The 25,132-nt window shown below is 36.7% G+C and overlaps 1 protein-coding gene across 4 annotated transcripts in view; it reads left to right on the top strand.

Annotated features, from left to right (window-relative positions):
- The window catches only part of PIK3R5 (phosphoinositide-3-kinase regulatory subunit 5), a 94,518-nt gene that overhangs the window by 30,943 nt on the left and 38,443 nt on the right, over nucleotides 1–25,132 (top strand). For 2 of the 4 annotated variants that reach the window (XM_072641054.1, XM_072641053.1), the window contains exons 2-3: nucleotides 17,599–17,714; nucleotides 21,029–21,129. In XM_072641054.1, the coding sequence (XP_072497155.1) occupies nucleotides 17,612–17,714; nucleotides 21,029–21,129 (204 nt within the window). In that variant the 5' untranslated portion in view covers nucleotides 17,599–17,611. Of the gene's footprint in view, nucleotides 1–17,598; nucleotides 17,715–18,675; nucleotides 18,732–21,028; nucleotides 21,130–25,132 lie in introns of those variants that run through there. The other 2 variants (XM_072641055.1, XM_072641056.1) reach the window with 2 other exon arrangements.

The raw sequence follows: 25,132 nt of genomic DNA, 5'->3' as shown, positions 1-25,132 counted from the left end.
AGTTTAAGGGGGAAAGTAGTTTAAAAACCTGAATACAGTCTCTCATTAATATACATATAATATAGCATATACATGGGAAAAATGGACACTGACTTAGAGTGTTAGAGATGCATATGTATAGGGAAAACATATTTGAACTCCTCTCCTAGTACAATCCTCTTTGAAGCTCAACTCTCCACTTCTAAGGCTAGCATTTTCTTGAGCCCATAGCTGGCTCTCTTCTTGGCTGCCAAAGGTCCCATTCTTAGAAGCTAGTTCTGGCCTTTTGTGACTGCCTCTCTGTATGTTTGGAGTACATATCTGTACTCTCTCAACTGTGTTCACGCTCTCTTAAACTGGCCCTCCAACTATTGGATAGTTCTGATGTTAGACAGTTTGGCCATTGGGGAAAAGAGGTTGTGGGATTTAAAAAGTTTGAGAGACACAATTTTGGGGTAATTTAAGCATTTTAATTATTATTAGCATTTTAGTATTTTAATAAAAATTTTAATTAAAGGGCCAGTGGCAGTCTTGAATGCTAAGGCCATCGGGGCAGGGAGCTCCTGGTTTATGTGAAACTATTACAGAAACTATACCTAGATTCTGCCAGACTATTTTTTAGTTTTCTCAGCAATTTTTGTGGAATAGTGAATTCTTGTCCCCAAAGCTGGGATCCTTGCATTTATCAAATACTAGATTACTGTGCTTATTTGATTCTGTACATTATATACCTAATCTGTTTTGCTTGTCAATCAATTTCTTACCCAGTACTAAATTGTTGTGATGATTATGGCCCTATAGTATAGTTTGAGATCCCATACTGCTGGAGCTCCTTCTTTTCCATGTTTTTTCATTGATTCCCTTGATATTCTTGACCTTTTGTTCCTCTAGATATATTTTGTTATTTTTTTTCTAGCTCTATAAAGTAATTTTTGGTAGCTTGACATGATACTGAATAAATCAAATAATTTAGGTAGTATTGTCATTTTTATTTTGTTGACTCAGCTTAACCATGAGCAATGAATATCTTTCCAATTATTTAGATCTGTCTTTATTTGTGTGGAGTGTATTTTGTAATTATTTTTGTAATTATAATTTGTTATTATAGTTCCTGTGTATGTCTTGGCAAGTAGATTCCCAAGTATTTTACACTGTCTGTAACTATTTTAAATTGAAGTTCTCTATTTCTTCCTGCTGGATTTTGTTGGTAATATACACAAATGCTAATCATTTATGTGGATTTATTTTATATACTGCAAATTTGCTAAAGTTGTTCATTATTTCTGTAAGATGTTAGTTGACTCTTTATAGTTCTCTAAGTAAACTATCATATCATCAGCAAAAAGTGATAGTTTTTCTCCTTCTTTGCTTATGTTTATTCTTTCCAGTTCCTTTTATTGTCTTATTCCTATAGCTAGTATTTCTAGCACAATATTGAATAATAGTAATGATAAGGGAATTCTTGCTTTATCCCTGATTTTGTTGGAAAGACTTCTAGCACTCTATTACAGATAATGCTTGCTCTTGATTTTAGACAGATATTCCTTATCATTTTAAAGAAAGCTCTATTGTAGTGTTTTTAATAGAAATGGATGTTGTAATTTGTCAAAACTCTTTTCTGCATATGTGGAAATAATCATGTGATTTTTGTTGGTTTTGTTATTGACATAGTCAGTGATGTTTATAGTTTTCCTAATATTGAGCCAGCCCTACATTTCTAGTGTAAATCCAACCTTGTCATAGTGTATGATTTATGTGATATATTACTGTAATTTTCTTGTTAGTATTTTATTAAAAAATTTTCCATCAGTTAGGGAAATTGGTCTATAGTTTTCTTTTTCTGTTTTGATTCTCCCTCATTTAGATATCAAGATAATACCTGAGTAAAAACATAGATGGGACTCCTCCTTTACCTATTTTTGAAACAGTTTGGTTAGTTTTAGAATTAATCATCCTTAAAATGTTTAATAGAATTCACTTAAAAATCCACCCAGTCCCTTTGGGAATTAATTTATGGCTTGTTCAATTTCTTTTTAAAATTTAATAACAAATAATAATTTAATAATATTTAAAAATTATTTGAATATTCTATTTCCTGTTCTTTTAATGTGAATAATTTAAATTTTTGTATGTATTCATCCATTTAATTTACAATGTTCTTTTTTGGTAACATCTAAAATGTTGTTTTATTGGCTCTTAATAATTGCTTTTTTTCTTCATTGATTGTGAATTCACCCCTTTTCATTTGTGATACTGGTAATTTGGTTTTCTTTTTAAAAATCATGTTATGTAATGACTCATCAATTTTATTTTTTAAAACATCCTAGTTTTTTTTTAAATTAGTTCACATTTTTAACTTCCACTTTTGTTAATCCTTTAATTTTCAGGATTTCTATTTTGGTGTTTAATTGAGAGTTTTAAATTGGTTGGTTTTCTAGTCTTTTTTTTATTGCATGCTCAATTCATTGATCTGCTCTCTCTCTCTCTCTCTCTCTCTCTCTCTCTCTCTCTCTCTCTCTCATTGATATAAATGTTTAGAGATATAAATTAGCCCCTAAGCATTGCTTTGGCTGCATTCCACAAATTTTAATATGTTGCCCATTGTTGTCATTATCTTTCATGAAATTATTGATTTTTTTTCTATGATTTAGTCTTTGACTCACTCATTCTTTAGGATTAAATTATTTATTTTCCAATAAATTTTTAACTTATGCTTTAAAAGCCCTTTATTGAATGTAATTTTTATTGTATTATGGTAAGAAAAAGATGTATTTAATATTTTTGCTTCTATGCATTTGTTTGCGAGATTTAAATGTCCTAATATATTTTCAGTTTTTGTAAAGGTACTATGTACAACTGAGAAAATACATTCTCCTTCATATTACCATTCAATATTCTCCAGACATTTGTCATATCTAGCTTTTCTAAAATTCTATTTATCTCCTTAATTTATTTCTTCTTTACTATATGGTTAGATTTATCAAGTTTTTAGACATGTAAATTGAGGTCCCCAGCTATTATAGTTTTACTCTCTATTTTTTCTTATAACTCATTTAACTTTTCCTTTAAGAATTTAGATGCTATGCCCTTTGGTGCATATATGTGTGTGTGTGTGTGTGTGTGTGTGTGTGTGTGTGTATAGACATATATATGTTCAGTTTTAATATTAACCTATTGTCTATGTTACAGCTTAATAAAATCCAGTTTCCCTGGTTATCTCTTCTAATTAAGTCTATTATGAGTGAGTTCTTCTGATTCACATTCACATTTATGATAAATACCCTGTGTTTCCCTACATCCTATTCTTCGCTCCTTTAACCAGTGAAAATGAGATACAAATATTGCCTGTTATCTCCTCTATTACTTCTTCTGTTGTATAAACTCCTTCTTACATGTTCCATTTATGTGAGATAATTTTCCTCATTATTCCTCTCCCCACCTCTCTCATTCTTTTTTTGATATTATCTGAATATAATACAATCAGACTCAGGCCTTTAAATTAGACTCCCTCTAAGACTCCTGGTGATGGTAAAGTTCTGGTGCTTTATCTTCTCATCTAAGAATGTAAACAGTTCGACCTTGTTTAGTCCCTTATAATTTCCAACTCATATGTACCTTTTTAGGTTTCTCTTGAGTCCTGTGTTCAAATATTCAGTTTTCTACTCAGCTCTGATATTTTCATCTGGAATGCTTAGAAGTCTTCTACTTAATCAAATATCCATTTAGTATACCCTCTTTAGGACTGCATTCAGTTTTGCTAGATAGGTTATTCCTGGTTTTAATCCTAGATCCTGTTTTCTCACTCATTATATTTTAAGCTCTCTGTTCTTTTATAGTGCAGCTGCTAAATCTTGTGTGATCCTCCTTGAATTAAGTACTTGAATTTTTTTTCTGACTTTTTGTAGTATTTTTTTCCTTTCCCCAGTAGCTCTGGATTTTATTTATAATATTCCTTTTGGATTCTTCAGAGGCAACTGGTAGATGCTTTCAGTGACTAATTTATCCTCTAGTTGTAAGTAATTGGGGTTATTTTCTTTTATTATTCTTGAAATGTGATATCTAGGTTCTTTTTCCCCCCATAGCTTTCAGGTGGTTCAGTGATTCTAAAGTTATCTCTCCTTGATCTGTTTTCTCCATCAGTTTTTTTTTTGAATGAGGCAGTATACATTATCTTTATTTTGCTTTTCTATTTTTTTTTGTTTCATGGAGCCATTAGCTTCATTTGAACAACACTAATTTTTAAGGGATTATTTTTTCAGCAAAGTTTTGTATTTCTTGTTCCAAGCTGCTAGTTCTCTTCATAGCTTTCTTCTATAACTCTCATTTCTTTTCCCATTTTTTCCCTTTACTGTTCTTTTTTTTAAATTTGCTTTTATTTTTAAAAAAACTAACTCTTCTATAAATTCTTGTGTCTAATCTGCAGTTTTCTTTGAGGCTTTTCTTTTAGATATTTTCAAATCATTCTTTTCTTCTGCATTTGTGTCTTGAGATTTTTTCCTTGATATTCACATAGTAGCTCTCTGTAATCAGATTTTTTTTTTTTTTTGGCTCATTCATCCAGACTACTTCTTGACTTTAGTTTTTATGCTAGTGCTAGGGTTTATGAACTTTTGGAGAGGATATCTATCCTGAGCTTTCATTCTTTTACATCTTTCTACTGCTTTCACAGCTCAATATAGGCATCTGTAAGTTTTCAGGGGTCCCAGAGTGATATGGTATAGTGAGAGGTCTATTCTTTCTCCTCCCAGAGCTCTGCAAATTCCTGACCCAGGCTTCCTTGTGGTTGGGAGTTTGAGTAAATTGATGCTGAAGGTTCTGAGCCAATGAACTGCTGTTTCCCATTTGATCTGGTACTCTTGCCCTGATTATTCCACTATGGGCTTATGTGCTGGCTAAAGGTTAGAACTCAGTTACCATCCTGTTCCTAGGCTCAGAGACATGCAGCTACATTTCTAGAACTTGTTCCTTGCTTAATATATAGTTAGTTGACTTATGAACTATCCTTTCTGTCCTGGATGTTGACCTAGAACTGGGTAAAAGATAACAAAGCTTCCAGATGTTGCCCATTTTTGTATCCAATGCTAGTTTAGGGATCCCTTGGGATCTCTTTCTGCCCTGATTCTTTCTATCCTGGTTCTGCTTGGGTCCTGTCTATTCCTGGGTGCAAGAATGCTTCCTATTCCTGCCACAGTGGTCTCCTCATCAGCTCCTTTATGTCTAGTGTTCACAGATTTCTCTATCTCCCTATGCTGTCCTGAACTGGAAAAATGACTCACTGTGACTTTTTGTGGTCTTTGCCAATCAAAATTCAATCTGGAGTGTTTTCTAGGTCATTATGGAGGAGATACAGTGGGCAAATTAGACAGAAATGCTTCCTTTCACTATACAATCTTGACTCTGCCTCCTGATAAATGACACTGATTATTGTTTATACAAAATATAAAATACCTGGATGAACAGAATAAGAAAGAGATACCTTAAATAACCAAATTTCAGGGGGGAAACTTTACTAGCCAACAACAAAACCCAGTACCAGATGTATATTCAAGTCCTTCCTAACAAATATTTTAAAAAATTGTTTGCCAAAGTAAGAAATAAAAGCATTCTACCAGGTTCCTTCAATGGTACAAACACAGTCCTGATAACTAAAGCAGGGAGCAACAAAACAGAGAAAAAAACTGTAGACTTATTGAATCTCCATGTAAAAATATTAAGTAAAATACTTCCAAAGAGTGTATAGCAATATATGTTGTGTCCAGGTTGGATTTACACCAAGAATGTAGGATTAGTTCAATGTTAAGAAAACTATCAACACAATAGACTATATTAATACTCAATGCAATAAAATCACATGATTTTACCAGTGAGTACTGCAAAATTTTGCGAAAATACAATTCCTATTTCTGTTAAAAAAAAATAGAAAAAAGTGGAACTTTCTTTAACATAGAAAATACTATCTATCTACAATCAAGGACAGAATTATATATAATGGAAAAATGCTAGTGGTTTTTCCAGTGAAACCATGGATATTCATTGCAAAAGTATCTATTAAGTGCACCATAGTTGAAATACTAGCTCTAACACTAAGAGAAGAAAAAGAAATTGAAGGAATAAACATAGGTAAAGAGTAAACAAAATTATCCTTTTTTAAAAGATGAAATGATGTTGTATTAAAGGATTCCAGAAACTAAACTAAAAAATTAATTTAAGTAATAGCATCAGCACAGTAGTAGTACATGCAATAAACCCATAAGAAATCATTGACTCTTCTTTTTATTACCACTAGGACTCAGTCAAAGAGAAAGAGAAGTTGCTTTTAAAACAACTACAGAGTATATATTTGGAAGTTACATATCAGGACATACAAGGGGAGCTATAATGAATACAACTAAAAGTTGCTCTTTATAGAAATGGGGACCTAAATAATTGGATTAATTGCTTGTTAGTAGGTCATACCAAAAAGATAAAAATGATGATAGAGTGCTATAACAATACCAAAGGATTACTTTATAGCACTAGAAAAAATAGTAACAGTTCATCTGGAAGAACAAAAGGTCAAAAGCCTCAAGGGAAATAATGAAAAACCAGATCTCATATTTATTATACTTTAAAGTAATAATCATGAAAGTTCTTTGGTAATGGTTAAAAAACAGAAAAGTTGATCAATGGAATAGATTAGGTATGCAGCATATAAAGCAAGTTAACCTAGTAACATAGTGCTCCATAAGCTCAGACACCCCAACTATTGAAGAAAAAAAACTTTATTCACCAAAAGCTGTAGGGAAAACTGAAAGAAATCTGGCAGAAATTAGGTTTCAATGAGCATTTTATACCACATATTAGCACAATAAGCTCCAAAAGGATACACGAATTAGATACAAAATATCACATCATAAACAGATTAGAGAAATCTAATTAAATAAAGGAAATACCTTTTGCAACCTTAGGTGGTCCATGATTTTAATGCACTGTTATTTTAGCTGTAAATTGGTCTTACCATTTTGAAAAAGAAATTTGTAACTATACCCCCAAGTCACTCAATTATACTCACTGATCCAGCAATACTACTATTAGATAAATTCCCCAAAGAGATCGAAGACAGAGAAAAAGGACCCATATGTTAAAAAATGTTATTTAGGGCAGTACTTTTTGATGAAGCAAATAATTGGAAACTAAGTAGTAACCATCAGTTGGAGAATGACTATATAAATCATGATACATCAGTGTAATTAGGGAATAAGTATTTATTATACATCTATGATATGATAGGTACTGTGATAAGCACATTATAAATATTATCTCATTTTATCTTCCCAACAACCCTGGGAGGTAAGTACTAGTAATAATTCTGATTTTACAGTGGAGAAAACTGTGGCAGACAGAGGTTGACTTGACGATCACATAGCTGGTGTCTGAGATCAGATTTGAACTCAGATCTTCCTGACTCCAAGCCCAACACTTTATCCAATGCACCACCTATCTTCCTGGATATATAATTATTGTTGATTTTTCCTAGCTCAATATAAAATGAGTTTCATATCCAGACCTCATGCATTTTGTTTTGGTCAATACTAACTATTCCTTCAGCTGACTCTTTCAGATTTCCTAGATACATTATACCTCTCATTTCCTTTCCTGTTATATTCTTGCCTCTTCACTGTTCTTAATAAACATTACTACTTTTGGAATGTTTTAGTAGTATAGGATATTTTACCATCCACAACCTCTTGAAAAACTTTCTGAAATGAAATCTACCTTTTCCTCTTATTATAGGCTTATTTATGCACTTAGCATGTGGCAGCCAGGGAATAATTTTATCTTCTGGAAATAATATTTTGGTCCATCTAGGACACTGTTAAATGCTTGTTCTTATTTTTTATAAGGGCCCTCCCTGCCTGATGCAGATTCACTGTTCCGTAGTTCCCAGTGTTTGTTCTCCTTTGAGAATCTTCATAATTTTCGGTGATATTTGAATGAGCAAACAATCAGTTTTTCAACAAAGTGACTATTTGTAATGATAAATTTTGGACAATTGCACCTTGATTTTTTTCTAGAAACTTGGATGAGTAGACTTTCCTGATCATTTATTTACATTTAGCTTGTCTGTTATACTGCCTTCATGACCTTTGGAAAGTCATTTAGAAAAGTCATTTTTTGGGCCTCAGTTTCCTTATTATTAAAATCAAGGGGGTGAGACTTAATAGCTTTTGAGATTCCTTCTGTGGTGTGTTCTTTAATTCTGGTCTCTCTCAACACCCTCCTCCCCATACTCTAACCTTTATTCCTAAAAAACAGATGAGAAAATTAATCATGCTCGAGGGAGCAAAGTTCTTTCTGTGGTAAAGGCTCAAGTATACTTAAAAAATAAAACTTGAAAAGCTCTTTCTTATTATTCAGCATAGACCACACTGGCATTTTTCCCTTGGTTAAAGTTAATAGTGTCATGAGCATCAGATTCTGAGGCCGAGTTTGAATTCTCACACTGCTTCTTACTACCTATGTGAACTTGGGGAAGGAAGGTATATTAACCTTTCATTCTCAGCTTTTTATCTATAGAAAGAGAGGAGTAGACCAACCAATTTTTAAAAGTCCCTTTCATCTCAAAATCCTATGGATCTGAGTCTCCAAGGAGTGCCATAGTACTCAGGGAGATGGTTAAGGCACATGTGTGTTCCTTACTTAGTTTGAAAAACTATACCTGCTGTGTATTATGGACAAAATAGGAGCATTGAACAAAGATGAATAGATGATAATATACTGTATTTGTACCTGAAAAGATGCAAATAAAGTCTCCCTTGTGATCTAATTGCCAAAACTATAGATTTGTATTCCCTTTCATGTTATTCTCAGGAATACCCTTGACTTACTACCCTGGGACCTTTGCTGAAAAACTGGCCTGTGAAGAAGGTAAGGGAGCTAAGCTAGTCTCCCTTTTGTGTCCAGAAAAACTCTGGGGTTTAATGTTCCTTTTTCCTTCCTCTCCCTTCCTGTGCCCTATCCTCCACCCCTCCGTGAGGCATTTCCTAGTCTGGGTAGGGACCATTTTGGCCATCAGGCTGAGGTTTGTACATACTTGTTCAGAAGAGGAACAGGGGCCTCAGGCATTCCCCATGCCAGTGTGGTTTCAACATTGTTCAGACCCCTAAGTGAGAGGCAGAGGCATTCCTGTCAGGGGTTCTAAGTTTCACAATTACTAGTCATCTCCGGACTGGGGAGAGCACAGAACAGGGAGGGAGAAACCCAGGGGCCAGAAGTATAGACTCTGGGTTGTCCAGAGAGCATGCTGTCCTCTTCCCCTAGCCTTTCTATATATAGACTGTGTCATTTTATAGAGTGACTGCCTGTTTTTTCTTATTTGTCAGCTTCTGAGCAGTCAGAGGCTCTTGATGGTGTATACTAATGTGTGTCATGTCATATGTGGTGACAGTTACTGATGAGTCATGAAGTATATGAATTTTTTTTTAACAGAAATCAGCATGACTGAGAGCACCTTGGTTGCTTAGGGATCCCAGAGTGGGTGATATGCCCCACCTCCGGGGGTGCTGGAATGATCCAGGGAGGTGGTAGTAGCCTTGTGTACAATTGGAGGGAATTGTTTAAAAATAAACTTAACCCCAGGGGGAAGCTAAGTAAATTTTTTTTAAAGGGGGCAGTAGGCCAAATAAGTTTCAGGTATGTTGATAACCCACAGGGCACAGAAAACTGCATTGGCTACTCAGGTTTACAATACCCACCAAGCTTTTGGGTTGGTGACTGAGATTTCATTGCCAGAGACAGTGCAAACTAGCTACCTTCCTCTGCCTTAAGGACTTAGAGTCTTTTAGACAAGATGTACATGATTATCTCCATTTAATAGGTAGAGAAAACTGAAGCACGGTGGGACAAAAGAGGAACAGGGGAATTTAGGAAGGAAGTAAATGCTGCTAGAACTAGCTGTTGGGGAAGAATGGGAGCAGTTTCTGCTCATCATTACTTATGGAAACTGAAAGAAAAAAGTAGGGGCACAATGCTGTTGATTCAGAATATAATTTGCATCCTTCTTTTGCATAAATTTGTTTGGTTGGACTAGAGAAAAATATGTCATCCATATCCATGTGTGGCAGATAAATGCGTATGTACGATTCACACCAGCTGTATTGTCTGTGTTCTAAAGCTTGAAGCAGCTGAATCAGTTCCCTCCCTTTTCTAGGTAAGAAGTATCACTGACACTTAACTTAGTACTTAAAGGTTTACTTGCCTCACAATCAGCAGAATCAGGCAAGTGTTTGGATCTCAGCTTTTCCACTTATTAGCTGTATGATCTTGAACCTCAGTTTGAGGCCTCTGGGTCTCAGTTTCCTCATCTATATAACGGTGAGGCTCAACTAAATGATTTTGAAAGTTCCTTTGAATTCTATAATTTTGTAATCTTGTTCCCATAATCCTAGTACTATTATTTCTGTTTTACATTTGAGGAAACTGAGGCTTAGAGAGGTAAAATGATTTGCATGGGATCAGCATTCTGGTGTCAGAGCTAAGATTCCAACTCAGGTCTTCTGATTCCATGTCCAGCACTCCTTCAGTCAATCATTAAAAATTTATTAAGCACCTACGAAGGGCAGCTAGGTGTCTGGAGTCAGGAAGATTTATCTTTGTGAGTTCAAATCTGGACTCAGACACTTACTAGCTGCGCAAGTCTTAACCTTGTTTGCCTCAGTTTCCTTATCTATAAAATATGTTGGAGAAGGAAATAGTAAACCATTTCAGTATCTTTGCCAAGAAAACCCCAAATGGTAACACAACTGAAACGTCTCAACAACAGCAACAAATGTGTTTAGCCACACTGGTAATCACTGGGGATTTACAGAAAGAGGTAAGAGACAATCTCAGGGGAGATAAAGCATAAATAATTAATAGAGAAAAGGCACTGGAATTAAGAAGGGATGGAGATTTCCAGTAAAATGAGGGATTTTAGAACTATGCCCAAAGGGCTACAAAAATGTGCATACGCTTTGACCCAGCAATATCTCTTCTAGGGCTGTATCCCAAAGAGATTATAAAAATGTGAAAAGATCCCACATGTACAAAAATATTTGTAGCAGCTTTTTGTGGTGGCCAAGAACTGGAAATTGAGGAAATGTCCATCAATTGGGGAATGGCTGAACAAGTTGTGTTATATGAATGTAATGGAATACTACTATGCTATAAGAAATGATGAACAGCCAGACTTCAGAAAAACTTGAAAAGACTTATATGAACTGATGCTGAGTGAAATGAGCAGAACCAGGAGAAAATCATACACAGTAACAGCCACAGTGTGCAAGGACTGTTTCTGATAGACTAAGCCCTTCACAGAAATACAAGGACGTAAAACGTTCCCAAAGGACTCTTGAGGGAAAATGCCATCCACATCCAGAGAAAGAACTATGGAGTCAAAATGCAGAATGAAGTAGACTATTTTCTCTTTTGTTATGTTTCTTTTTCTTATGGTTTCTCCCATTTGTTTTAATTCTTCTATGCAACATGACTAATGTGAAAATGTGTTTAATAGGAATATATGTGAGGAGGGGAAAGGAAATGCTTGTTGGAAACTGAAAACAAATTAATAAATTTAAAAAAACCAAGGGATTTTAATTGGGACTTACAGGAAACTGAGGAGGTCAGTAAGTAGAGTGAAGGAGGGAGAGCATTCCAGGCATGGGGAAAACCAGACAAAATTCCCAGAGCTAAAAGACACTCCACTGTCTTTTTGTGTAACAGTCTGGAGGCTGGTGTCACTGTTCTGAAGAATATGTGTTGGGGTAAGATGTAAAATGGCCACATATACAGTAAGTAACAGACCTGGGTCCTCCCATTCCAAATCTAGTATTTTATGATCTATTCTCTGCAAGTTCCATAGCCCATCAGTTTTTTACTGTCATTAATAGCTTATTAGTAATTTGTATTCTACAAAGCCTTTGGACTAATTTCAACAAACTTTAAGTGTCTATCTGGTACGTGCCAGGCATCATTTCTTTAAATGTTCTGAGCCAGCCTTCTCACTTTTTTTTTTTTGTCTTTTAAAATACATTTTTTAAAAAAAATCTGTCCGGAGTTGGCAAAGATATATGTAGTGAGAAAAGTGTGAATATCAGTGCAGCACTCTGGGCTGCATCTTTGTTCTTACTATATGACCAACCCACCTTTTCCCAGTTGTATACGTCCTTGGTGATGTCTTTAGCAAGTCATAATTGGCATTAGGTTAAAAACCTACTTAAAAACATCACGTATTTTCCATTTCCATTTGGTTCTCCTGCAATTTGGATTCTTCTAAGATTTTGTTGTTCCAAGATTTGTCCCAGTTCAGCTAGGAGAGTATTGGTTATAAAAATATGAACTTTTTTAATAGTAAGCAATTTGAGATTATTGAAAGTATCCTACAGTTTTCTAAATGTGATCTCATCTGCTTTCTTCCTACTGCTCTATCTCGGCTCACCCTATTGCCAGTCCAGTATTTATGCCCTGATGGCTTAATTTAGGTGTGTTACTTGTCCAGCTATATGCCTGGCTGATGTGTTATTTATCTGCTTGGTTTTTCCAGTAGAGTACTAGGCCCTTTTCTTTGAGTGATTGTGGATTCTATTGATAGCAACCCTGTAGTGTCCCTGTAGTGTCCTAGGGCTCAGTGCTCTTCAGAGATGACCACATGAAGAACTTTACCTTTGAATGAATGAAGCATTTATTAAGTGCTTACTGTGCAGAGTGCAAAGCAGTAGGCCAAGTTCTAAGAATACAAATAGGAAATTAAGCCTATACCTGCTCTCCTTGGGTAGCTATGTGGTACAGTAGATAGAGTGCTAGACCTGGAGTCAGGACGACTCCTCTTCCTGCGTTCAAATTTGGCCTTGGACACTTACTGATTGTGTCACTTACCCCTGTTTGCCTCAGTTCCTCATTCGTAAAATGAGCTGGAGAAGGAAATGACAAACCACTCAAATATCTTAGCTAAGAAAACCCCAAATTGAGTTATGAAGAGTTGATAACGACTGAACAATAACTTCCTGCTCTCCAGGAGCTCACACTCTAAAAAAGAAAGAACACATATAAATGGCTTCTTTTTCTTTTTTTTCTAAATAAAGGCTAATTGAGAAGGGGGAGGAGAGAGAGAGGAAATTTGGAGTAACCATGATAGGGAATGTGATAGAGGGTCAGCTAAGAGAGAATGAAAGAATTATTGTTCAGATTTGAGCCCAGTAGAGATTAGATAATAAAACTTTTTAGTGAACCTAATCAGTATGTTTGCATACCTTTCTCTAGAGCATTCAGAAGTGTGGAATAGAAAAGGAGAAGGCAAGTGTTGGGAGGAATCTAGGGTTAGCATTTGGTTGAGTGTGACTGGAAGTAGAATGAGAGGGCAAGGTATTCAAGACATTATGATTGAACTGGTCAGCCATAGACTTAGTATTGTCAATGGAGGCAAGAAAGGGAAGGGAAGCCAGAGAAATTGTATTATACTAGAAGAGTAGAGAGAAGTAGAGGTTATAGTGAAGGTCAGGAAGAGGTGAGTCCCTGCTCACCAGTCCTATGAAATCTTTAGTCAGTTAGTCAGTCTATCTGTAAACATTTATTAAGCACCTGCTATATGGTAGGTACTGATACAAAGAAAGAAAAAATAAAATCACTGCTCTCAATGAGGGCACAGTCTAATGGAGGAGACTATAGGTAAACAACTAGGTATAGTTAAGCTATATATGGGATGAATTGGAGATAACCAATAGAGGGAAGTTATTGGAATTGAGGGAGATGGGTAAATGCTTCCCATAGAAGGAGGGGTTTTAGCTAGGTTTTGAAGGAAACAAGAGAAGCCAGGAAGTGGAGAATGAGGAGGGAGAATATTCTAGGGATGGGGGACAACCACTGAAAATACAGTCAGAAGTTGGAGGCGTACTTGAACACCAACAAATAGGCCAGTGTCACTGGATCTCAGAGTACTTGGAGGGGTATGTATTTACTATAGTGTATATTAAAGTATAAGAAGACTGGAATGGCAGTGGGATGGGCAAGTTATAAAGAACTTTGAATATCAAACAGAGGATTTTATATTTAATCCTGGAGGTGACATAATCATTAGAGTTTATTGAGTAGGGGGTATAATATGATCAGATGTGCACCTTAGGAAAATCACTGTGGCAGCTGACTAAAGTGGAGGGAGATTGTGGCAGGGGGACCAATCAGCAGGCTCTTGCAATAGACTAGGCAAGAGACTCTACAACAGGGTGATGGCACTATCAGAGGAGAGAAGGGGAAATGTATGAGAGATATTACAACAGTAAACTAGACAGACATTAGCAGTAGATTGGATATGGGGAGTGAGAGAGTGACAAGTTGAAGATGATTTCAAAGTTGTGGGAGAATGATTGTACCCTAGATAGTAACAGGGTAAGGGTAACTAGGAAGAGGGGAGGATTTGGCGGGAAAGAATTCAATTTTGGACACGTTGAGTTTCAGATGTCTCCAGAATTAAAGACAAGAATGAAACAACTTTTAAGGAGCCATGATTAAATCAACTTTACTGTGGTTTCTGGATAGGGTTTTCTTGTACTCTTTTATGGACGTGTTTAATGCCCCTGTATAATGTTCGCTTCCTTGGCTATTACTCACTTATGTGTGTGTTATCCTCCCCTTCCTCCCATTAGAATGTAAGTTCCTTGAAGGTAATTTTTGCTGTTTTGTTTTGTTTTCCTGGTGCTTAGCAGTCTTGGCTCAAATTAAGCACTTGAGAGATGCTTCCCCCCCCCCCTTTTTCATTCATATTCATTCCAAGCAGAGTGGAATATCACCATGAAAAGTGGTGTGGTTTTAGGGGTGCAGGGAGCCCAACTCCAGCAATCTTCTAGTCAAGTGGCAAAAGTTTATTGTAATGATAATAAGGTGGGCAGAGCTCCTTAGGGCACTTGCAACCTAATGGACATGAATCTAAAGCTTATATAGAAAAAGTTCAGTGAATGGTATGCCAAGTATGCAGATTAGGTAGCATGGGGTGGGATTAGGGAGTGGTAGTTAAAATGTTTGGTTTGTACAAGATAACTTCAGGAGTTAACATCTATAGCTCGACCTCTAGATTGTATATGGTAACTGTGGGAATCCATACATGATAATTCTGCTGGTACAAGATAGTCCTGTTCATACAAGGAAAATTCTACAGAAAATTCTACAACTTGTGGGCGTCACTGGGGCCCACTCGTGAGTTATAGGCAGAGGTATGGCTTTTGGGCTAGGGAGAGATATGGTCCTAGGGTTGGAGTCCAAGCACCTCATCAAAAAAGCATAAAGAATGTTATAAGGAACAGCAAATAATCCAAATTGACGAATATGTGAAGGGGAACAATGTGTAATAAGCTTGGAGAGATAGACTGGAGCCAGATTGTGAGGGGCTTTAAATGCCAAACTGAAGATTTTGAATTTTGTTCTAGTGGCAGTAGAGAACCACTGGACCTTCTTGAACAAGGGAAATCACATAATGAGATCTGTGCTTTGGGAATATCAGTTTTGTGACTATGTGAAAGATGAACTGAAGAGGGGAGATACAGGAAACTGGTTAAAAGTCTATTATTATAATCCAGATGAGAGGTAATAAGGGCCTGAGTAAGGGTCATGAGAGAAATGAATAGAGAGCAAAAGCATATGTTACCCTCAAAAATTATTTATAGATGTTGCAAAGGTAGAATTGATAAGACTTGGCAACTGATTGGATACTGGGGATGAGGAATTGTGGAAAATGGCTTAAAAGAAACTTGATGATGATAGACCTGGTTGGCTGGAAGGATGGTGGTTTCAGCGGAAATAGGGAAGCTAGAAAGAGGGGTGCATTTGAGGAGAATGTTTTATTTTCATAATGTAGTATTTGAGATGCTTATGGGACATCTACTTGGATATAGGACTTGAACTCAGAAGAGACTAAGGCTAATGACGTGGAGTTGGGGTCATTTACTTAATTGAACCCAAGTTGGTTGATAAAATGTGGGTATCTAAAAGTATTACTACTCAGGAAAGACATTGGTAGGAGGTAGGACATAGAAAATTAAAGGAGATTCATGCAAATGGCCAGACAGGTAATAGGAGAATGAGGAGAGAATGGTATCACAAAAACCCAGCAAAATGCTGGGTGTAAAATGCTGCAGAGAGGTCAAGTAAGGTAAGGACTGAGAAAAGGCTACTGGATCTGGTGATTATCAGGTCATTAATTAGAGTAGTTTCAGTTGACTGATAAAGTCACAAAAATGGTTCTTTTTTTTTTTAAAGGGTTTGAATGTAAGAGTTACAGGACAGTAGCATGAAGGGGTGGTAGTATTAGGCAAGGTGTTTTGTTTTGTTTTGTTATTAGAATGAGAGAAAACAACATGTTTATAATCAGCCAAGAAGGAAGTAATACATAGGAAGAGATTGAGAGGATAGAGAGGAGAGGATGTTTGCTAAAGCTAGATTCCAAAGGGGATGAGGAGATGGGATCAAGGGTACAAGTATAGAGGTTTGCCTTAGCTAGAAAATGGGCTACCTGTTCATCAGAAACTGGGTTAAAGAAGAGATGGGAAATGACATTAAGGAATTTTGAGAAGCAGAATTGGGGAAAAGAGGGAAGTGGCCTCTGTTTGCTTATTAAAGTATGAAATAAGTTGAGGAGAGGCAAGGAGGGGAATTTGGGAGATTTGAGGAAAGGAGAGAAAGGTTGGATATTTGGAGTGTATGGTTGCGATTCAATTTGTGTTCGTCCTTCATTTTGGAAGAAGACCATGACATCAGAGAAATGATGACATGATTTGCACTGGACTTTGTTTTGAGTGAGGGAAGGCTGTGCAAAGTCACCAGCCTCACTTTCTCTCCTGAGCCTTAGAAAAGAATAAAAGGATGGCCTTGCATCAGTAACAGCCCAGTTGAGATTAGATAACATAAATTTGTATGTTATCTACAAATATAGGTAACACAGTTATATAACTTTCTCCAGTGACATTGTGAAGCACATGATTAGAAGCCAAGGAAGACAGATTGGGGGGAGGGGGTATAATCCAGGATTGGGATTTGGCAAGGAATGAGAGATAGTAGGATAGTAGGGTAGAAGACAGTAGTTAAACCAGTCATTATAGGGTCAAGATTAGGAAGGGAGGAGCAGTGAGAAGGAATGGAGGTTAGGTTCAGAAAAAGGGAATTTCAGAGGTCTTGATCAAGGAAATGGAACACCTGTGTGATGGTATGATTGAGTTTATGTCTATGTTGGAGTGAAAGTGTGGCTGATGGGAATTATAAAAGTTATAGTGCAATAGAATTCCATCACATTTTTATACCACAGTTTTTTCAACCATCACCCAATGGATGAGCATCTTCTTAGGGCACGTACCTGTCCTAAAGGAACTTACAAGCTCTGATCTTCAGGGCACAAACTTGTATGGAGAACATTGCCCTTTACACCTTTTGATTCGTGGTAAAAGAAAGAGAAAGGAAAAAGGAAACCCTGTGATACCACATCTGGCTATGGAGTCTGGGCATTCTGTGGGGCCTGATTCTTTCTGAGGAAGCCTCAGCCTGGCTGATGTAAATGTAGGGTCTCTGACAACAAAAGTCCTCAGGGAGAAGGAACTTCTAATGAAATCTTTCTTCTCCATTTAGGCAATGATTCAGAATGCAATCAATGGCCACGACATGCACGGAGGACAGGATTCAGCATGCCTTAGAACGGTGTTTGCATGGGCTCAGCGTTGGCCGGGGCACCGCCACCTGGACAGGTACTTGTATAGGAAGGAAGGAGGCCACACAAAAAGTGAGAGTTTGTCTTTGCCTTGTTTCCTATTTGAGGTCTCACCAATACTGGGTAAGGGGGTGAGTCAAATCAGAAAGAGCTGAAACTGGAAATGCTCTGTTCATTCTCTTTCCCTTCCACATTCTCATGCTCTTATTCTGAGCTGCCCTCCTAGTGCTTTCTCTGGAAGGAGAGATCCTCAGGAAAGAAACTGTAGGGGTGAGGATACTGAAAACCTTATCGACAAAATGCCTAGAAAAAAATGTTCATTGAAAAGTCATGGGAGAAATGGGGTTTCCACAAGCTTGTGTGATCACAACAGTACATTTATTTGGAGAATATTCATCCTCTTGGTTTAGTAAATGTACAGTCATGACAAGAAGAAGGGAGAGTGGGCTGCCTTTCATGTAGAGAAAAAAGTTAGCATCCTTTGGTGCTTGGCGCAACCAGAATTTGCATGTTACTTTTCATAAAACATTATTTGCCCTTTGTAGCCCTCATTTCCCCTGCCTTTGAACCCCAGATTAGGTACAGAATACCTTTGTCTCCCATCTGAGAGAAAAGGAGGTACTACCTAGTGAGTGAAAATATAGATGTCTTTATGAAGATATGCATGATAATGATAATAAAATAGAGGAAGGAAAATGGGTAGGCCAAAAGGGCTGGCCTCATATTTCTCCAGGATGGGGAAACTGGGGACCCCAGGGACGGATGTGCTCCTGTGCCAGGTAGAGCTTCTGCTAAGAGAGACCCCAGTAGTATCTATGGTTGTGCTATCCTGAAGCTTTTTAGTGGGTGGATATCATTGGGCTGTTGTGATGCAATGGAAAACACAAGTTCTGAGATCAGAATTGTATTTGAATTGTGGCTGTGCTCTGGAATAGAAGTGTGACCTTCAGTAAGTACCTTAACTGCTCTGGTTCTCAAATGTTTCATCTGCAAAACAGGTACAGGACTAGCATTAGTCACAAGATCTCTGGGAAGATCCATTGAAACCACGTAGGTAAAAATACTTTGTAAACAGCAAAGCGTCAGCTGCCATCCTTGTTACCAGATCCTTTAAAAACCTAAAATCAACATTAAAGGCAGGAAAAGGGAAGTTAGACCATTCTGCCTGTGGAAATAGGGAAGGTGGTAGAGGCTTTCTTCTGGCTTCTCTATATCTGGTGGAGTTACCCATAACTAAAACCACCATTTATATGTTTCCCCTGGCCCTGGCCATGGGTGAGGTATATGGGAAGGGTCCAGCAAAGTGCGGTACTACAAGAATTCTTGGCCCAGGTTTATACTGAAGCTAGCATAGCAAGGAAGCACTAGAGGCTGACCTCTGCCCCTACCTACTTGCCTGCCTGCCCTCCACTGAAGCAGAGACCTGACAATTAGCCTAACACTAGACCAGAGTTAGATGGAACATTGGATGAGGCATATGGGTTGAGTGGTTAGTAGAGTGTTGGAATTGCTGTCAGAAGCACTTGAGTTCAAATCTCATCTCAGATACCTATTAGCTGTGTGGTCTTGGGCATATCATTTGACCTCTGAGCCTCACTTTCCTTATCTGTAAAATGAGATGATTGGATTCAGTGGCTTCTAAGGGCCATTTCCTCACCATGACCACAAACAAGTGCCTTTCTTTCCTAGCCCCCAACCAGTACCCCTTTATATTTTGTCTTCATTATACTTCACTAAACTTATTAAACTCCTTGAAAATAGAGACTGTTTTATTTGCTGGTATCTGTAACCCCAATGTTTAGCAATTATCTGGCACATAGTAAGCACTTGATAAAGAGTTTTATCTGTCTGTCTTTCCATTGGTATGCTACCTAGACAAACAGATCCGGAGAGACTGACCTGCCCAAGGTCACACAGTAGTAAGTAGCAGTTAGTATTTGAACCTAGGACCCTTTGATTTCAAATCCATTGTTGTTTATACATCATGCTGCCATAGTCATCTGGTGCAACCTATACGTGAAAAGGAATGCTCCCTATAACAGCTCCAACAAATGGTTATTCAGACTTTGCTTAAAGACCTTCAGTGATGGCTAACTCATTGCCTACCAAGGCAACCTGTTGCTCTTTTGGACACTTCTAATTTTTATGAAGTTAATTCTTATTTTGAGCCAAAATTTGCTTCTCTGCAATTTCCACTCATTGGTCCCAGTCCTGCTCTCAGGGGCCAAGCAAAAAACAGACTAATCCCTCTTCCATGTGATAGCCCCTCAAATTCTTTAGTTATCAGGTCCCCTCAAGTTTCTCTTCCAAACTAAACAAATCTAGTTTCTTTAGCTGATCACTGCACAGAGGAGTTTCTAGTCTCTTCAGAATTTCCTGTTGCAGTGGAAAGAGTTATAGTCATAGGAGAGGGGAGCTGTTTGATCTACCCAAGGAGGCACTGGGCAAAGTGGTTTTGAAGTTGCAATCTTTGAAACTTTTATTATACTCCATGGGTCCATTAAGAGAATTAGAAATAACAATAATGAATGTTCTGGGGAGGGCAAATAGTGAGACTGTACATACCTCTGTAATCTCTAATCCTTCCTGGGTTCAATTAAAGTCTCAGACACTTACTAGCTGTGTGAACTTGGGCAAGTCATTTAACCCTTTTTGCCTCAGTTTCGTCATCTGTAAAATGAACTGCAGGAAGAAATGGCAAACCATTTGCCTGGAAAACCCCAAACAGGGTCACTAAAAGGCAGACACAACTGAAACAACTGAGCAACCATCACAAATGTGAATTGTTTCCAGCTCACATTTGTATAGTGCATTCATGTTACTTTTTTAAACATTGTCAATATCTTAATTGATCCTTAGAACAATTTTATAGGATTGATGTTATTATCTCTATCTCTCTTCATAGATGAGGAAGCTTAGGCTCTATGGAGTGAAATAATTAGCTTTAGGATTACATAATTACTAAGTTTCAGAGCCAGAACTGGAACTCAGATCTTTTGATTTCCAGCTGTATACTTTTTCTTAGAAAATTTATGTTTTTCATAGGAGCTTTCTCCAGAGAGAGTCTGTCGAGAACTGGGTTGGCAGAATGCTAAGAAGGAATTGAGAGGTTATCTTGAATTTTAGAATCATTCATGAAAATCTAAGTTGTAGGGTACTAAATTTTCCATAATGACTCTTCACCCCTTCTCTTCTGTACAGAGTTGTTTGGGAATGAGAAAAGAGAGTGAGGTGGGTGGTGCTAAGATAGAATTTAGGATGTCTGAAGCTTTTGGGTCCCTAACTTTTTCCCCCTTCTCTCACTTAGAAGAGGCCCATAAGTGACCTATTTCCTCTTCTTTCCCTTTCTAGCTGGGCTGTGTCTAAACTGTTGGAGCCTGCAAGAACTAGTCAGTAGGGACCCAGACAACTTCCTTATCCTCCTGGAGCAGATCCTGCAGAAAACCACAGAGGTAAAGCCTGGCCTATGGTTCTGGGGGAAAAACAGGGATGAGAAAACATAAGGTAAGTTGAAAGAAGGAGGTATAAAGAATCTAGGGAGTGAAGGTAGGATGTTAGTATGAGCCATTAAACTTCATTCTTAAAAGCAATCTCAGAGGCCTTTCACTTCAGTTCAGAAATCATTTTTAAGCATCTATTACTATGACAGTCATTGTACTAGGTACTAGGAATAAAAACAAAGTAGTTCCCTGCCTTCAAGGAGCATACTTCCTACTGGGTAGAAACTATATGTACATGGAAAAACAAGTACTATGTATGTACATATGCAATATTAGTCTTCAGGAGTAACTTAGGCCACTAGGTGGTGGTATAGTGGATAGAGAGCTGAGACTGGAATCAGGAGGATCCGAGAGTTCATTCCAGACCCAGGTACTTCTTACATAACCCTGGGCAAAATTTTAGCTTCTGCCTGCCTCACTTTCCTTAACTATAAAATAGGGGTAATAATAGCACCTACCTCACAGGGTTGTTGTGAGGATTAAATGAGGTGATATTTCAAAAGTCCTTAGCATAGTGCCTGCCAAATAGTAGGCAACATTTATTAAATAATAAATGTTTATTCCCTTGCTATTCCCCATTCCCTCTATACCAGTGACTATGAATAATGTTACTAGGTCTTGAAGGAATAGGATCTTGGAAAGTTATAAAGTTTTCCTGTGATTCTGAAGAGAGTGAACAGTATGATGAGAGATACTATATAAGGCACAGAAAGGACTAAAAGAAATTTTTTCTTGAGAGAATGAATGAGTTAACTGTCAAGGAGAAAGAGTCAAAAGAAATATTTTAGGAGAACTGAATTTAAGTTTTATTCTATAAAGATGTCTCCACAAGAGACTTCACCAGACCAGGCTGTTGTATGAGGGGAGAAGGGTGGTTAACTGACACTGTTGAGCTTTCTGGTCCAGAAGTGTCTTTTCTTACAGCTGATACATACTTTTTGCATTATCCATTATCTTTTATAAACTGTATAGTTAGTAACATTGATGGTTACCTAAGCCTATGTTTCCAGACATCAACCAGAGTTTGATGTTGAAAGAGGAGAGAAAGCTTGTGGATAAAAAGTTTGTCTGGTTTTTATAAACTGGAGTGGGAGCTCAGAATTAATTAATTAATGAGAAAGATTGCGTATTTCTGTTAATTTATGAAGAAATATCAGAACATATGCCTTGTTTGCTTTAGAATACAGGATGGATATTAATATTAAATCAGTCAGTACCAGATAGAGAGAGGTGAAGGTTGATATGGTTGCCAACTAGTACCCACACAATCCATTTTGTGAAATGCTATAACTGAGAAACATGATTTTTTTCCTTTCCCATATGTATTTTATCTCTTATTTTATTAGATACATATTACTTACATATAAATATCATTTCATTGTTTATTTCTGTATATGATGCATATTAAATGTTTAATTATTGGTTTGCTAAATATAATTTTAGTTTATAACTAATTGAAAAAATGGAAGCTGACACATTTAATAGGAATTATGAGTTAATGGGTGTTGATTTACTTGATCTTAGGAATAAATTCTAAGTGTAAGATTGAGGACATTGTAAGATCATTTAAATGAAATGAAAAAGAGTTGAGATGATATAAAACGATAACTAGCACATAAGACTAAAACTATTTAATTAATATTTTGTCAATTACCAGACTCTATTGATCACTAAAAATTCCTGATAAGGGGATAGCAGATGATACTGTCTAAAACCTGATCTCAAAGCGGAGAAGGAGGAGTTAAAAAAAAAAACAACAACTAGAACTTTTCACTCACAGTGGTTTGCCAATAGAAAAATTGAGAAGTATGTCTAAACCAGAGAAAGATGATTTATATGTAGATAATGAAGAGTATAGATTCCTATACCACAAAATTATCATACGCCCACATTAGTAATACCCTCAAGACAGGATCCTTGCTTCTAGAAGTTTGGACTGAACACAGTATAGAATTATAAAAAGCTAGCAGGTATCTGAGATATACAAGATGTATAATTTAGTGGAATGTATGAGACCACAATTTTGAATTAGTAAGGCTTCCAAGAGCAGAAAAACCTGAAACCACATATTAATAATGCTTATAGGAGCTAGAATTGGCTATAGGCCTGGCTAAGATGACATTTACTAGGTTCAGCAATACTCTTCAGCACAAAGATGAACCTGCATCTGAAATAATGATGCAAGTAGACAGCTAAATGACCTGGTTTAAGTGCCTTTTAACCTCTAGGGGCTTTTCAAAGTCTTGCTTCAGAGAAACAATCTCAATATCTGTTTAACTGTTTTTACTTTATTTCCCAATAATCTTCCTTCTCATAAATTTTCAATCATAAGAAAGACAGTTAAACAAAACCAACCAGCACAACAACTTTTTTTGACATGTATGGAACATTCTGTATCTATAGCCCACCACCTTTCTACTAAAATGTAGAAGGGGGAAAATGTGTTTCACTATTAGTCCTCTGAAATCCATACTGATCTAATTTAATCTAATTTCTGACTTTTTTAGTGTTTTCATTTACCTTACTTTAGTAATTCTGCATTTAGTTTCTCTGGTTCTGTCTTCTTCCTTATGTATCAGTTCATGCATATCTTCCCATGTTTCTCTGAGCTTCTCACACTCATTAATTCATTTAGCACAATAATATTCTATTATGTTCATAAGCTGTGCTTTGTTTTGCCTTTTGATGGCAAACTATTAACAGCCACATGAAAAAATGTTTCATATCACTAATAATAAGAATGCAAATTAAACTGACCCAATCATTCTGGAGAACAGTTTGGAACTACATTCAAAGGGCTATAAAACTGTGCTACATCCTTTAATCCAACAATATCACTTCTAGGGTGTGTGTCCCAAAGAGATCCAGAAAAAGGGGGGAGGGAACCTATTTGTACAAAGATATTTATAGTAGTTCTTCTTGTGGTGGCTAAGTATTGGAAATTGAGGGGATGCCCGTCAGTTAGGGAATGGCTGAACCAGTTGTATAATATGATTATAAGGGAATATTATTGTGCTATAAGAAATGATAAGCAGGATGCTTTCAGAAAAACCTGGAAAGACTTACATGAACTGATATGAAATGAGGTGAGCAGAACCAGGTGAATATTATACATAGAAACAGCAATATTGTATGATGAAGAAACTGTGAATGACTTAGCTATGTTCAGCAACACAATGATTCAAGATAATTCCGAAGAACTAATGATGAAAAATGTTCTCAGTCTCCAGAAAAACTAATGATGTCTGAATACAGGCTGAACCACATTCTTTCTTTCACTTTTCTTGCACAAAATGACTAATATGGTAATGTTTTACATGATTGCATATGCATAACGTATATCAGATTGCTTACAACGTCAGGGAGAGAGGAAGGAAGGAGTTGGAACTCAACTTAAAAACCAAAAAAAAAACAAAACAAATGATAAAAATTGTTTTTACATGTAATTGAGGGGGAAATAAAATATTGTTTTTTTAAAAAGAGGAATGCAGGAGTGGAGCCAAGATGGTGGAATAGAAAGACGCATATACACATAGCTCTGAACCCACAACCCATAAAAAGAGGAATGCAAATCAAAACAGCTCTTAGGTTTCACCTCATGCCCAGCATTAGCATAGATAACAAAAGATAATAATAGACAGTGTTGTAGAAAATATTGAAAGACGGGCATTCAAATGCATTGGTGGTGAAACTATGTATTAATTAGTTTAACTGTTCTGGAAAGGAATTTAGGATTATACTAACAAAGTAACTAAGACATACATACTTTTTGACCTAGAGATTCCATTGTTCAGCATATATCCCAAAGAATTCAATGATTAAAAAAGGACTTTAACAAAAAAGCAAAACCAGGCAAGCAATATACATAGCGGTCATAACAATGTAAATAGGACAACAAAAAAGCAATCCAAACTGAATGTTATGAAGTGACTAAACTTGGCCCTAAAGAAGAGAC

The sequence above is a fragment of the Notamacropus eugenii genome, chromosome 2, assembly GCF_028372415.1.
Source record: "Notamacropus eugenii isolate mMacEug1 chromosome 2, mMacEug1.pri_v2, whole genome shotgun sequence".
NCBI lineage: Eukaryota > Metazoa > Chordata > Mammalia > Diprotodontia > Macropodidae > Notamacropus > Notamacropus eugenii.
The sequence above is the reverse complement of the archived record's forward strand: the minus strand, read 5'-3'. Positions and strand labels throughout refer to the sequence as shown.